General features: G+C 41.9%; 1 protein-coding gene across 1 annotated transcript; it reads left to right on the top strand.

The window, feature by feature from the left end:
- Positions 1-821: 821 nt before the first annotated feature.
- ZMPSTE24 (zinc metallopeptidase STE24) lies at positions 822-13,490 on the top strand. The gene is made up of 10 exons (XM_079325599.1): positions 822-986; positions 2,105-2,251; positions 3,373-3,459; positions 4,069-4,185; positions 4,496-4,648; positions 6,545-6,686; positions 8,963-9,123; positions 10,492-10,596; positions 11,307-11,450; positions 11,755-13,490. The coding sequence occupies exons 1-10, from the start codon at positions 870-872 to the stop codon at positions 11,977-11,979; spliced, it is 1,398 nt and encodes a 465-aa protein (XP_079181725.1). The 5' UTR covers positions 822-869; the 3' UTR covers positions 11,980-13,490.
- Positions 13,491-14,408: the final 918 nt, after the last annotated feature.

Raw genomic sequence — 14,408 nt, 5'->3', positions numbered from 1 at the left:
TTGCTTGTCCCCAGTGCTGCCGGCGAGCTCTGGATCTCAGCAGCACCGTGTTGTCTTTACGGAGCGTTACAGGGAATAAAAATGAGGTGCGCCTTTGGGCTTTAAATATATCAGCAAGTACTGCAGTAGTCAGGGTTAAATTTTGTACTTCTTTTGCTGTTTCTGTAAAAAGTTTTGGACAAATACTAACGAGGCTTTATATTCATTATTGTCCGCAGTCTGAGTAATTTATACTGAAGAAAAATAATTTAAGCATCTGCCCAGATCCTCGCTATGTTGCTCCCAGCACGCGGCTGAGGGTTTGACTGGGGGAGCGGAGCCGAGCCCGAGCCCGCCCCTCACGGCAGCCCCGCCGCGGCCGCCCCTCACGGAGCCCAACACGGGAGCCCTCACGGCCGCCCCTCACGGAGCCCAACACGGGAGCCCTCACGGCCGCCCCTCACGGAGCCCAACACGGGAGCCCTCACGGCCGCCCCTCACGGAGCCCGACACGGGAGCCCTCACGGGAGCCCCTCACGGAGCCCTCACGGCCGCCCCTCACGGAGCCCAACACAGGAGCCCTCACGGCCGCCCCTCACGGAGCCCGCCCCTCACAGCCACTCTTAACGGCGCCCGCCCCTCATGGTGCCCACCACGGCCGCCCCTCACTGCCGCCCCTCAAGGCCGCCTGCCCCTCATGGTGTCTACCACAGCCACCCTTAACGGCGCCCTCCCCTCACTGCCTCCCGCCCCTCACGGTGCCCACCACAGCCGCCACTCACGGCCTCCCGCCCCTCACTGCCGCCCGCCCCTCACGGGACTCTCCCCGCCCCGCCCCCGGTTCCTCCGGCCGCCAGGCGGCGCCGCAGCGTGCGGCGGGTGGAGCCGCCATGGCGCTGTCCGGCGACCTGTGGGCAGAGCTGCCGGCTGAGCGCCGCATCTTCTGCTCCGTCCTGCTTTTCTCATGGGCCGTCTATCTCTGGGAGGCTTTTCTGGCGCACCGGCAGGTCAGTGGGGCTCTGGCGGGGACGGTCGTTGGTGGGCCGGGGCTGCGCCGGGCCGGGCCCGGCCTCACGTGGAGAGTGGCCGGAGCGGGGGCTGGAGCCGGAGCCGAGCGATGCGGAGCCTTCCCCTCCCTGTGGAGGGCTCGTCCCTGTCCCTCAGCGCGCTGTAGCGGACGGTGGGAGCGCTCACTGCGGCGAGTGGGCGAGTGCGGTGGGGCCAGCGGCGGCTCAGCACCCGCAGCAGCTCGGTGCTCCTCCCCGCCACAGCAAAAGGAGCAAAAACGAGAAAACGCGCGATTGAAATAACCACAGTGTAAGCGGTGAAAGAAGGAGGAAGGAAGCGCCGCCAGCGCTGCACAGGCCGTGGCTCAGCCCCTCCCGGGCAGGCGATGCTGGGCACCTCCGATCTGCCCTGGCAGGCACATCCAGCCCGCTCCTGCTGCAGGGAAACTGAGCACGGAATGACCGCTGGGTCAGGGCCCGGCTCTCGCCCCACACCGGCAGCTCCAGCAGCAGCCACACTCCGGGTGCTTGAGCCCCGGCAGCGGGGACAGGCAGCCTGGTCCCCGCACAGGGAGGATGTTGTGAAGTGACAAAAAGCTTTTCCTTAGAGAATGGGTAAGTGTACTGAAACAAGACAGCTGAGGGAAAAGACTTTTAGTCTTAAAAAATATTCAAGTGGCAAGTTCTTTACTTTTTTCTTTAAAAAATGAAATATCACCTCGTTTGTGGTTCCAGTAGGTCTTTATTCTGGTGAAGCCACATGGTTTGCATAGGATGTGATGTTTGATTTCAAAATCAGCTTAGTTGTTAACTAGTGCAGTAAGTAACATCCTGTGGAAAAATCAGTTTGTGTGATCTGTTTTTGAACTATTCTAAGTAAGTTGTTAAGCCAGAAATTCAGTTCCTGGTTACAACATTATAATTATGCTTCAGTTTTATAATTAGAACTCGATAGAAAACCAGAATTTAGGACTATTTATTGCTTTGTGTGATGTTTTTTCTTTTTTTTTAACTTTCTGAGGTGGCCCATGACATCATTTGATGTGTTACTTTTAAGTTTTATTTATCTCATTTAAAATGTTAGGTGTAGACTTTAAGTTTTGTCTTCAATTTTTCAGAGGAGGGTGTACAGAACAACAACACATGTACCACAGGAACTGGGACAGATCATGGACTCAGAAACATTTGAAAAATCTCGTCTCTATCAGCTGGACAAAAGTACTTTCAGCTTTTGGTCAGGCCTCTATTCAGAGCTTGAGGGCACTGTAAGTACCTTTCATCTGATATTTTTCATGTACTCAAACTGTAAAGTACTCTGGTTCTTAGTGATCCCATGCAGCTGCACCACCATTCTGGTGTTGTAGGGCAAACACTGACATTTATGTTCTGTTTTTGTTTGTGGCTGGTTTTGTTACACAAAAAGAAGTAATTATTCAGAAAGCATGGAATTTCTTTCTGTAGTGCTGAGTCATACTGCACAACTACAGTGTTAGCTTATATTTCAATTCTATTCTCTAATAGTGTCAGATGCAAAATAATTAAGCAGCATGAGAGTTATTTTAAATTGTTAAAATACAGACTTTTCCCTATGTTTGGAGAAATGCAGCTACTTTCATTTTTAGATAAAATTTAAGCAGAAGGTGAAAAAAACCAAGGAATGTACTAATGGATACTTTTGAAGTATAAGAAAAATTACACTGGGCAAGTAATATTCATATATATGAAAAAACAGAACCATTGAGTTAGAACAAAATATTTATGTGTGTGATTTACAGTCTTAGGAGATGAGAAACCTCTTAATGCATTGCTCAATTAGTAGCACAAAAAGGAATCCTGAAATGATTGCAAAGTAAAATTGAAATATGATCCTACTTGGTGATGAACCTGTGGGAGCAGACACAAGGAGGAGACCATGAAGCTTTCTTCAAAATAGCTGTAGCAATCCAGTAGTTAAAGTGAAATTGGGGTTTTTTTTTTTGGGTGGGGAACACAGGTGAAGCTCTGCTCTAGCAGAGGAGAGTGGCTGCAATATTGACATGTGTATGTGGTTATACAACCACAGGACACACCAGCTTTAAAGTCTTCTGAAGATACAATCTATGTCTGTGCCAATACAGAGGCAAAGTCTACAAAAAACAGGAAATATGCTAGTATTTCACAGGAAAAGAAACAATTACCTGCTCTCTACTTCTGTAAAGTAAAAATTAATTATTGCCAGATGTTCCAGGCTTGTTTTATCACTGTTAAGATCAGATGGGTGGCAAAAATCTAATTATAAAGCTTGTTTTATTCACCCTTAAAAGGTTCTTATCATGCTGAACTTTTAGTAGACTAAGATGGCAATGTGTTTCATACTGCCTCTGTGGAATGTGGTTTTGTTTTTAAGATGATTCTCCTCTGTGGAGGAATTCCTTTTCTATGGAAAGTGTCTGGTCAAATCTCTGGTCATGCTGGGTTTGGACCAGAATATGAGGTAAGTAGACTTTAAATTTCTGTGAAAGTATTTGATCCCTAGTGTAATAATAATTTTTATTTTTAAATTGGTATTTAGTTAAAAGTGAGATTTAGCTAAGCTGTAATACAGTAAAAATAACAGATATTTTCTGGTGCACACAATGACTGTGTGATTCTGAGAACTGGTAACAGTAAATTAGCTTGCTTTTAAATTGCTTACTAATTAAAACAGCTTTATGTGTTAAAAGCAAAGTCTGGTATCTGCTTGAGACAGATGAGGTGGTGGGCTGGATTTTTGGGAGATCCTTATTTGGGTGTTTTCTTTTTACTAATCCTAGAATTAATTTACCTGCACACTAAAAGAATAAGAAATTTGAGTCTACTGCTTATGTTACCTTTGTGCTGTGGATGAGGCAGGTATCCAAATTTGTGTTCCAAATCCTTAGTAAGCTATTATAGTGAGCAATAATTAGTCATCATGAACAAGTTAATTCTGTGAATTTATCTGGCATCATCTTCTAACTGGTTTTAGTTAAACCACTGACCTAAAAGCCATTTTTAGCACCCAGAATATTTGTTAATATGGATCAGTAAATATCAGGTGGTTTTGTTTTGTTTTGTTTCTTAGATTGTTCAATCATTGGTATTTCTGCTGCTTGCAACCCTCTTCAGTGCAATGACTGGTCTCCCATGGAGTTTATATAATACATTTGTCATAGAAGAGAAACATGGCTTCAATCAACAGGTATGGCAGAGATCACTTGTACTAACCAAATTGGTTGAGATTAGACAGACTGCTCCTTTAATGAATGTGCAGCACTAATTAATGGTTTGGGTCAGGCCTCACTAAGGAAGAGTGCATCTGCATGGGCTTGAGTCCATGTGCTTGTGAGGAGCTACAGGAGAGCTCCTTTTTGATTGACTGTCATTTTCTTATGACACTGCCATTGCTGTTTTGCCATTTGTTTTAACTGAAGGCATCAGTTCATTAACCAGAGTGGCATATTAATATTTACACTGACACATCACTGATATAATTTATCCTTTCTTTGCAGACTTTGGGATTCTTTTTTAAGGATGCTATCAAGAAGTTTGTTGTGACTCAGTGTATTCTGTTGCCAGTGACATCCCTTCTGCTTTACATCATTAAAATAGGGGGAGACTACTTTTTTATCTATGCCTGGCTCTTCACTTTAGTTGTTTCTTTGGTGAGTATGAGAAGAGGTTTGGGTTTCTTCCAGACTCCAGCTTTACTGGGCATGGCTCAGTATGCTGAACACAGCTGAAAGGAAATGAAAAAAATCTAAATCTCCTATGAACTTTAACAGAGTGTCTTGCTCTCAATATACTTGTACAGGAATAATAGCTCATATTGGTTATCCACATCAATATAATGTACCTCTAATCTATTTAATACTGGAGTGTCATCAGTTGAAAGATAAGTTATTATAAAGCTTTAGAATAGATGCTGGAAATACAGCATGATGTGATGATCAGTTTTCCTTTCTCCTAAATACAGAGGTGAGAACCAGAACATATGCAGCTGAATCCATGTGCTTCTCTCACTTTCCTATCACAAACTAGTATTTTATTTTTGCTCTGTCTGCACCTTCCCATTGAGCTGTCCATGTAGATTTTGTCCTGAGGTGCTACAAATACTTTAGAACCTGATATAATAGGGATTGGTCTATCTTTTATACAACAAAAGCTAGAAAATAAAACATCTTGCCAGAGCTGCAAACTTCTGTATTGCAAGAACACTTAGCATTCCTGGCTCACTCTTCTCCTCTGGCCCCCCTCCACCTCTGAGGGTTAAGTACATGCTTAGACAATTGGTGTGTTGCCACCTCATTGCAGATTTATAGGGTTTAATATGTTTGAACAGCCTTTGACATGCAAAATCATCCTAAGAGATATTAGATTTTCCCTTTAGAGTCTGGTTTAGGGAAAAATTCCTGTTCCATAACTCTGTAATCAGACTTAGAGTTGCATCCTCCTACTAGTCTGTTCTGCCTGCTGATATCAAGGCATTACACAAAGATTTAAGATAAAACTTAAAATTAGTCCCCACATGCTGTATGGTCCAAAACACTAGTCTGGACTGAAAAGCTGATTTCTACTCTATGAAATATCCTCTTACCCTTTCTGCAAAATATCTGCAGAGGTTTAAGTCCCTAAAAGTTATAGTAACAAAAATAACTTACTTTTAGTGGTGTTTTATATTGATGCCCTTACTTGCTGTGACTTTGCAAAAGTCAATTTGTCTAATTTTCAGTTTCATTGGACTTCATTATCAACACACATTGTCAAAAGTCCAGGTACTTGTTTTCACTGAAATAAAACATATCAAGATATTTTTGGAATTAATGTTGATGTCCATTTATCTCTCATGTTTCTTTTTTGCTAACCAGAACTTAAACTTTTAAAATAAATAAATTAAAATAATTTTGTGGTGATCCAAAGTGTGAGGGAAAGGAGTTCAGCTTTCCTTTCCATCACATTATTCTAGTTCTGGCTTTCTCAACTGGGCTGCAGCTGATGCCAGTTTGAAGAGATGCAGGTGCACTGTAGTGATGTTTTTAGGTCAAGGCTTAGTCATTGTGGAGCCAGAGGCATCAGGCAAACAACTGCTTTAGTCCTGCAGACAGCTGGGGGACACAAAGAAAATAGGGGACATGAAATTTCTTGCCTTTTTTTAGACAGCTCCTTAGCAAGTTAGCAGGAATTAGTCCCACTTCTTCTATCTCCTGGTTCCTTCATCTCTGCAGCTGAGGATTAAACACTTCAGAGCTTTCCAGGAGTGGGGAAATGTGTGGAAGTGACAACTTGTCACTGATGAGCCCCTGCTCCCTGCTGCCCAGTGTCTTCTGCACTGCTGGCACAGTTCTGCTCAGGTGTGTAGGTGGTTTGTGCTCAGTTTGCTGAGCTGTGGACTGGCCAGCAGACAAAGCAGCCCTTAGAGAGCCTGGCTGCAAATCCCATTTCATACAGGACTCTGCTTTATCAAGTGGGTTTTTTTTGTGCTCTCTTTGTGAACTTTTTGCTGCACCTCAGTACTGAACACATTTGCATGGGCTGTTGTTAATATCTGTGTGTGTTTGCAGGTGCTTGTTACAATCTATGCAGACTATATTGCACCTTTGTTTGATAAATTCATTCCACTTCCGGAGGGAGAGCTCAAGCAGCAAATTGAAATAATGGCAAAGAGCATTGATTTCCCACTGACTAAGGTGTATGTTGTTGAAGGTGAGGTTTTATTGGTTTTTTTTTAAATAAAAAGGCTTTGTAATTTTCAATTTGTAGGGGTTTGGCATTGATTGTGGATGCTGTGGTAGGGCAGTTGCTTGCATTGCTCAGGTACTGCAATACTGGCCAATGTCTCTAGCATTTTCCTGGTCTCTTTCCCTGAAGCTCAAAGCCTGAACTCATCCTCTGGTTGGAAGCATTTTCCTGGGTCTGTGGTTTGGAAATACACAGGTTGGTCAGCAGTGGAAGCACAAAAATAGTCAAGATTACCATTTTAGAACTGTGAAACACTTCATCATTTTTGTAGTGTCAGTTTAGCCTTAATTGCCTCAAAGTCCTTGGTTAAACAATTGAAAAAGTATTGAAAATTTAAAATACCTATTTCTTGAAATGTTCACAGGAATGATTTCTTATGATGGATGATCTCACACTATCTACTTGAGACTAATTTTTTTCCACTTTCTAATACTGAATTTCTCATCTTTTTTTCTCTGGTCAGGGAATATAACATGGACCATGCCAGCTGCCATGTCACTTCAATCCTATGTTCATAGAGTACTTTACTGTTTGACATTTCCAGTATTATTTATTTTGCTCCTATCTGAACTTGATTTCAGGGGTTTTCCCAAATTTTGTTTTGGTTTCATGTCCCACCTGTGAGGCTCTGAGTTGATTTTTATTGACTTTGTGAAAGCAGTATGAGATGGCATAAAGACCTAAAATGGTAGCAGTGTGCTGTTGGAGAAGGTGGTAAAGGTTTTATCTAGCCTGGAAGCTGTGACTCAAAACTTTGGACTGCTCAAATCCTGCCAGTGTTCTGCCTCTGTGCTGCTCACAACCATTCATACACTTGGGACACATGAAACTCTTCTCTTTTCAAGCCAAGCTAAAGCTTTTCAAGCTTGAGAGTCAGTGCAGAGGTTTGCCAAACACCTATGGTTTCCCCAAATGCATTGCTGGCTGCATCCCAGCTTTAACAGTGGGAAAAGTACCATGAACCAGGTGTTGGTACTGCAGCTTCTGCAGCATGCCTGCCTAAGTGACAGGGAGCTGCAATGGAGGCTGCCAAACCTCCAAATACTGCCCCTCCTTACTGCCCTCCACCTTTTTTTCTTTTTTGTAGCATTCTTAAGAGTTTTGAGCCAGCACCATTCCCTTTTGGAATGGAGGACTGAATGTGGGAACATCTTTTTACTGGAGTTTTTCTGCACTCTGTCTTGGCTTTTCCAGCTCCAGAACTGACTTCTTGGTAAAATGGCAACCAAGTCCTTTACTTTCAGGCTTCATTCTGTAAGAGGCAGATTACAAAGGTTCCTTCTCTACCATCATTTAGTGAAGGATAAAGATTTTTATTACATACAGATGAAAGGAAACCTTGCTATCCTGTGGCTATTCAGATTCCTTCACTGGGAAGGGACCAGATGCTGAGGTATCATACTCTGACCAGTCTCTTCCTCTATTAATCTGTTGTGGATTGGTGCTGAAGGTCATCTACAGGTTGGCTTCCAATAGGGCTTTATGCATTTCATATATTTATACTGAGTATTTTAAGGCAAGTGCCCTCCAACTTATCCTTTCCTGAAAAAAAACAAAACAAAACAGGGAAATCCTGTTCTGCTCTCATAGAAATATCTTTCAGTCCTGATGTTGCAACAGCTTCTGTCCATAACCAAAAATAAGCTTTTTAATCAACTGAAACTCTCCACACTCTATGGAAAGAGATGAGTTTCTTGGCCCTAGGTTTATTGGCAGCAGCAACAGTCCATGACTGACCTGATCTAGATAATGGCAGCTGTAAAAAACAGCCATTGCAAACAAAAATAGTATTGAGTAGTGACTTCATCTCTTCTTATATGTTTTTAAGTCTTCATATTTATCTGTTTCCATTCATCTCTGCTGGCACATTTGAAAGAATTCTACATGATTTGGCACAGGGTCTTTGCCTGGAGTAGTGTCAATGCAGAATGCTCTTTTCACTTCCAATCTGAAATTGCAATAGAACTTGCTTTTCTCCTTGGACATTAGATGTTAATGACTGCTCTTGTGGTTTTAGTGCTTTTAGTGATTACACACTACATTTCTCTACTGGAATCATCATTACTTAGATGTTAGAATATGCTTCAGGTGCCAAACACATCTGCTTGAGTTTTTCTACTGTTCATTTGAGGACTTTAAAAATTCTAAAATTCCTCTGGAAGAACCTGGTCTGTGTCATACTGTCCAGGCTTCAGTACATGGCATTATTCACATCATGATATTTCAATTTTCCCCATCAGGTTCAAAGCGTTCTTCCCACAGCAATGCTTATTTCTATGGATTTTTCAAGAACAAGAGGATAGTTCTCTTTGACACACTCCTGGAAGAATATTCTGCTTTGAACAAAGAACCAGCAGAAGGAGAAGATGGTGAGAATGAAGAAACAAAGTCTAAAACTAAAGTGAGTTTGTCCTTCATTGTGTTGTTTATATTAACTTCTTGGTGAGATATTCCCTTTGTGTTTTCTGATGTGTTTTAAAGGTCCTGAATAACTTGCTAAAACCCAAACCCTAATGGATTTCAACACCAAAGTATACCTGGTTTGCTATTGGATTTTCTGGGACTGTGTGAGTTGTTCAGATAGTACCAGAGACTAAAAATCTACAGGGGTTTAGCAAAACATTAGTTCCCTGCATGCAAAAACTAGATCTTCCCTCTAATCCTTTGAATAAGGGACCTGTTCAGGGTTTTAGCTCATCTTCTCTTGGGGCTGCCATGCCAAAGCTTCTCTTTGAAGGAAGTCCTTTTAGCTCATAGTGTGTCAGTTGTGTGCCTTTTACTGCATGCAGAGTCTTTGGTGCAGGAGGCACAGAGACATTGCACATGTGCATCCTCCCTGCCCTGGTCAGGAGCAGAATGATGGCCTGGCACTGGCCTCTCTTCTGATGTGCAGCTGCACATCATGAGTCTGCTGGAACAGCTGTTGTGGCCTCAGAAGAGTATGGAAATGACTAAAGCTAATAGAACACTTTCTGAATAACCTGAAGGAGTTTTTCTGAGAAAAACAAATTGCCTTGTGCAGCCTAAGGTTAGGCCAATGTCTAGATTGTTGTTCAGTCCAGCTTCTGTTCCTTGAAACCAAGTTAATGGTGCCCAGGGTTTTGTTTGGCAAATGCTGCAGGAGTGGGTGGTGGAGGAGGGGATGTTGAGCCCATCTGATCCAGCCATAATGAGAGTCTGTGTTCCATTTCAACAGGTTCTTCAGCCTTTGTGTTTGCTTCTGACTTGCTAATGGATCTTTGAAGGTGCAGATGTCCTGTATAATTACAGCTTTAAGGCACATCATAGGGCTTTTTGAAGAGGACAGTTCCTTTAAAGAGGAACAGTCCTACCTTGGGAGGAAGGCTGTATGTTGAGTGTTGAAGGAAAGTAAGAACAGGGCTTTGCTGTCAATTCTCCTCTGAAAGTCTGCAGCTCTGAATACTTTTTTTCCAGTCTAGTGCTTTGCTTGAGTAAAGAAACATGATGAGAAGGGATAGGAGAGTGTTTGGAAGGCAAATCTTCCAGTGTTCTTTCAGGTTTGCATCAGTATATCTGCATACATAGAAATAAGAGAACACCACCTCATAGTAGAAATCTTCTTTACCTTAAAAGGTTATATTTGTGTATCTTCATGGAAAAGGCTCAGCAAGAAATGAGATGTGTGTTTCTGGTATGGCCTGATCTAGGGACACTTAAGTGATCAAGGAAAAGAAAACAAATAAGTAAGAAATTTATTTGGTTGTGTTCAGACATAGCTGATAATACTTCTGCTTTGTTATTCCCTCAGAATAAGAAACAAGGATGTAAAAATGAAGAAGTTTTGGCTGTACTTGGTCATGAATTGGGTCACTGGAAACTAGGTCATACTGTCAAAAATATAATTATCAGCCAGGTAAGTTATTTTAAACTGTTTTGGGTTTTTTTCCTTTTTTTTTCTTTTTCCTGGAGCATCTCTAATTATAGCCCTTTCCAAATGCCCTCTTCCAGATTTGTTAGTGTACATTCACCTGATATACTTATGCTGTGTGACATAAAGTTGCTCTGGATCACAGCCATCCTTCTTTTCTGTTCCATGTGTTTCAATAACAAACAATATTCTGGCACCTTCCATGTTACTCTAGAAAGACCAAACAACCACATGGAGAGTTAATCACCCCCTCCAGAAAACTTGGTAAGGCATGATCCTGCCTCTTGGCTCTGCAAAGCCAGGCAAGCACAGTGCTTGTACATGACACTGCACAGCTTAGGTGGAAGCACAGATTGTTTCCAGGAGCAGAAGTACAAAACAGCACAGACATATTTTGTTTGGTTTTAAACTTTTCAGAATCTATGCTTAATTCCAAGGAGATGGGTTCCATCCTATACACCCTCCTCACTTCTCTTCTTGCTTTTCATTATTTGCTTTTTGCTCACTGACAGAAAATAGTGGTTCTTCTGCTGTTGCACTTTTAGAAAGCAGGTAAAGACAGTGTTCCTCTCTGTATATTAAGGTATTCAAAAATAATCTACATGTTTTTTTACAGCAAAGTCCATGTGCAAATCTATAATGTGATGTTATGTGATGACTTAACCTTAATCAAGAATGTTTTTTGTTTTCTCCAGATGAATTCCTTCCTTTGCTTCTTCTTGTTTGCTGTGCTAATTGGTCAAAAAGAACTCTTTGCTGCATTTGGTTTCTATGACACCCAGCCTACCCTGATAGGCTTGATGATTATTTTCCAGTTCATATTTTCACCTTACAATGAGGTAAATTGTTTTCAAGACAGACACTGAGGTATCATCCTATTTAAGTAACAATTCTGTTTTGTCAGGGGAAGTTTGAAATTTCTAGGGGCTGTATTGAGTGTCTCATTTTGATAATCAGCCTCAGTGCTGCATTTGGGTAGCACTCCCAGTTTCAGGGGTGGCTTGGTTAAAGCTTAGTGAGATCAGTCTGCAGCCACAGCAATGGGTGGCATGTGGAGAGCTAGATGTGCTAGTATTTACTGGCACTGAAGGAATTTGCTGATAGCTGAATTTTACAATAATTTTAATGCATTTCTCTCCACAGGTTCTCTCATTTTGTTTGACCGTATTGAGCCGACGATTTGAGTTTCAAGCAGATGCATTTGCCAAGGAGCTTGGGAAGGCTAAGGACCTCTATTCTGCTTTGATCAAGCTAAACAAAGATAATTTAGGATTCCCTGTTTCTGACTGGATCTTTTCAATGTGGCATTACTCCCACCCACCCCTTTTAGAAAGACTTCAGGCCTTGAAAGATGCAAAGCAAGAGTGACAGCAATGATTGCTGGTTCAGAGACAGTGCTTCCATCTCAGAAGCAAAGTTCAGAGCTGCTTTTTAATTTTTTTTTTAATGGATAATGCAAATTAAGTGCACTGTTAACAGCACCACAGATCTGAGTATCCTGAAACAGGTATTAAATTATAAATGACTTATTTTTAACAAAAAACAAAACTGTGGAACTTCATTTAGTGAAGGTGAAGACCTTCCCCCCCCATCCATCACAATGACTTTTATTTCCATATCCTAGTATAGACTTTTAAAGGGAGGAAAACAAGTGTAGACTTCAAAGCACCTTTTTCTTCAGTTTGTGTATGCCTTGAACATTGTTTTTGATCCTTCTTCTGTTCCCAGCATTCTGTGAACCTTCCCAGTCTCACCCTCTTCACAGTGAAGAGGCTTTGGGTGACTTGATTTTCCTGTATAATGATACTTGTGCTTTGCCAGTGTTTTAAAAAGCTGAATGCAGCTGCAGGCTTCTCTCCTGCATTCATGTCTGTCATAATGAAAAATGCTACTTAATAAAACCTTCTTTCTCTGAAGTGTGGGAAGAAGGATGAATTATAGCTGAAAAATATACCACGTCTTCCTTGAAAATGAGCACTGGGTGGTATTTAATGGAATTATAGTGGATTAGGCTGTTCCTATTGCCCACAGTGCTGCTGGGGTATGGAAGGATGTTACAGAGAATCAGAGCAGGACCCACGTGTTTGACAAAATTACTCACTTTGTCCACATCTCAATTCCTCCATTTTTGTTGTACTTTGCCTAGATTTTCTGTGTATATGAAAGTGTCCAGTTGCTCAGCCAGTGTATCAGAGCCACACTTTCATTCTGAGGAGGCTTATCTTGCATTCCATTGAGGGTTTTTCATTAATATGAATCCAGCTGAAATAGTAATGTTGGCATACTTCATCATTGTTCTTATCTATAAAAATATTTACATATAAAAAGCCCAGGAAACAATTTGCCCACATCAGTTACTGAAGAACAAAGTGGGTAAACATGAAAATGGCTTTGGCATTGATTATCTCAGACTTTTCTGATGAAAAATAGGATTATATTTACTTTTGTTGAAGTAAAAGTAAAATATAAGCATGTGCATACAAATGTTTTAACCAGTCTGAATATACATACTCCATATAAAAATCAGATTTTCTATCTGCAGTAAATTAAAAAGTTCTCAGCTCTGTACAAAGAGAGAAGTCATTGAAGCAAATTGTCATTATTTCACATGTCAGAATATTCTCATATATTTTATTGTTAGATTACATTTGTTTTTCTGATCATAGGGAAAATGCCTTATAAGATGATGGGCACAATGATGTCTTGGGTGAAACAAGATGTTGCTGAAAGCCCTTTGTATGCCTTATTCTAATTGTGTTTATACCCCAGCAAATATGGAGCTAAACTATAGATAATGATTTAGGAGACACTTTTTCAAATCTGGAAAGCCCACCTTTGTCATGTTAACTGTATTTAATAAAAGGCCCTCAAAAATAAAAGCAGTAACTTGAATCTGTCAATTCAGAAGAATAAATGTGTCAAGTTTTGAATGGGATGTTGGCTGGTGTAAAGCTATGGAAAACATGTGAAGTGTTCTTTGAGACAATAATTTGTCTCATCCATTAGGTAAAATCTGTATGCAAAAATGATTTTTCTGGCTATTTCAGAAATTTAGGTAAATGCAAACAGAAGGAGATAAAAGTGTGAAGACAAAGGAAATGCCAGTTCCTACAGAATCATTAAATACTTACAATACCTAGTTACAGGCAAAGATAGTGTTCTTATAGCAACTATCTGTTACTTCCTTTTCTCCCCTGTCGTTGTTCAGTTATCTCTGCAGTTCTAGCAGGATCTCATACATAACTACTGACCAAGGTTTCAGAGTTGGTTCCATTCTGCTCCAGTCACTGCAATTGTCAGTGCCAAGTGCCCTGGGCTGATCCCCCCGGGATGGGCAGGACAGGGCAGGGGGTTGTGTCCCCTGCCCTGCTGGGGTGAGAGCCCATCTGCAGAGCTGCCTGCAGCTCTGGCATCCCGGCGAGTCCAGAGATGCTCCTGTGCTGGAGCCCCTCTGCTCTGGAGAGGCTGGGAGAGCTGGGGGTGCTCACCTGGAGAGACGGCACCAGCGACACCTTAGAGCCCTTCCAGCACCTAAAGGGACACCAAGAGAGCTGAGAGGGACTGTAGACAATGGCCTAGAGTGAGCACAGGGAGGGATGGAAGCTGAAGTAAGGTAAATTTAGATCAGATATTTAGAAGAGATTCTTTACTAAGGGGAAACTGGCACAGGTTGCCCAGAGAATCTGTGGCTGCTCATCTCTGAACGTATCTAGGTTGGACAGGGCTTGGAGCAACCTGGTCTACTGGAAGATGTCCTTGCCCCTGCTTTAAGATGAGCTTTAAGGTCCCTTCCAATC

Source organism: Erithacus rubecula (assembly GCF_903797595.1).
Source record: "Erithacus rubecula genome assembly, chromosome: 23".
In the NCBI taxonomy this organism is placed as follows: domain Eukaryota; kingdom Metazoa; phylum Chordata; class Aves; order Passeriformes; family Muscicapidae; genus Erithacus; species Erithacus rubecula.
Note: the sequence above shows the minus strand (reverse complement) of the source record. Positions and strands in the feature narration are given on the sequence as shown.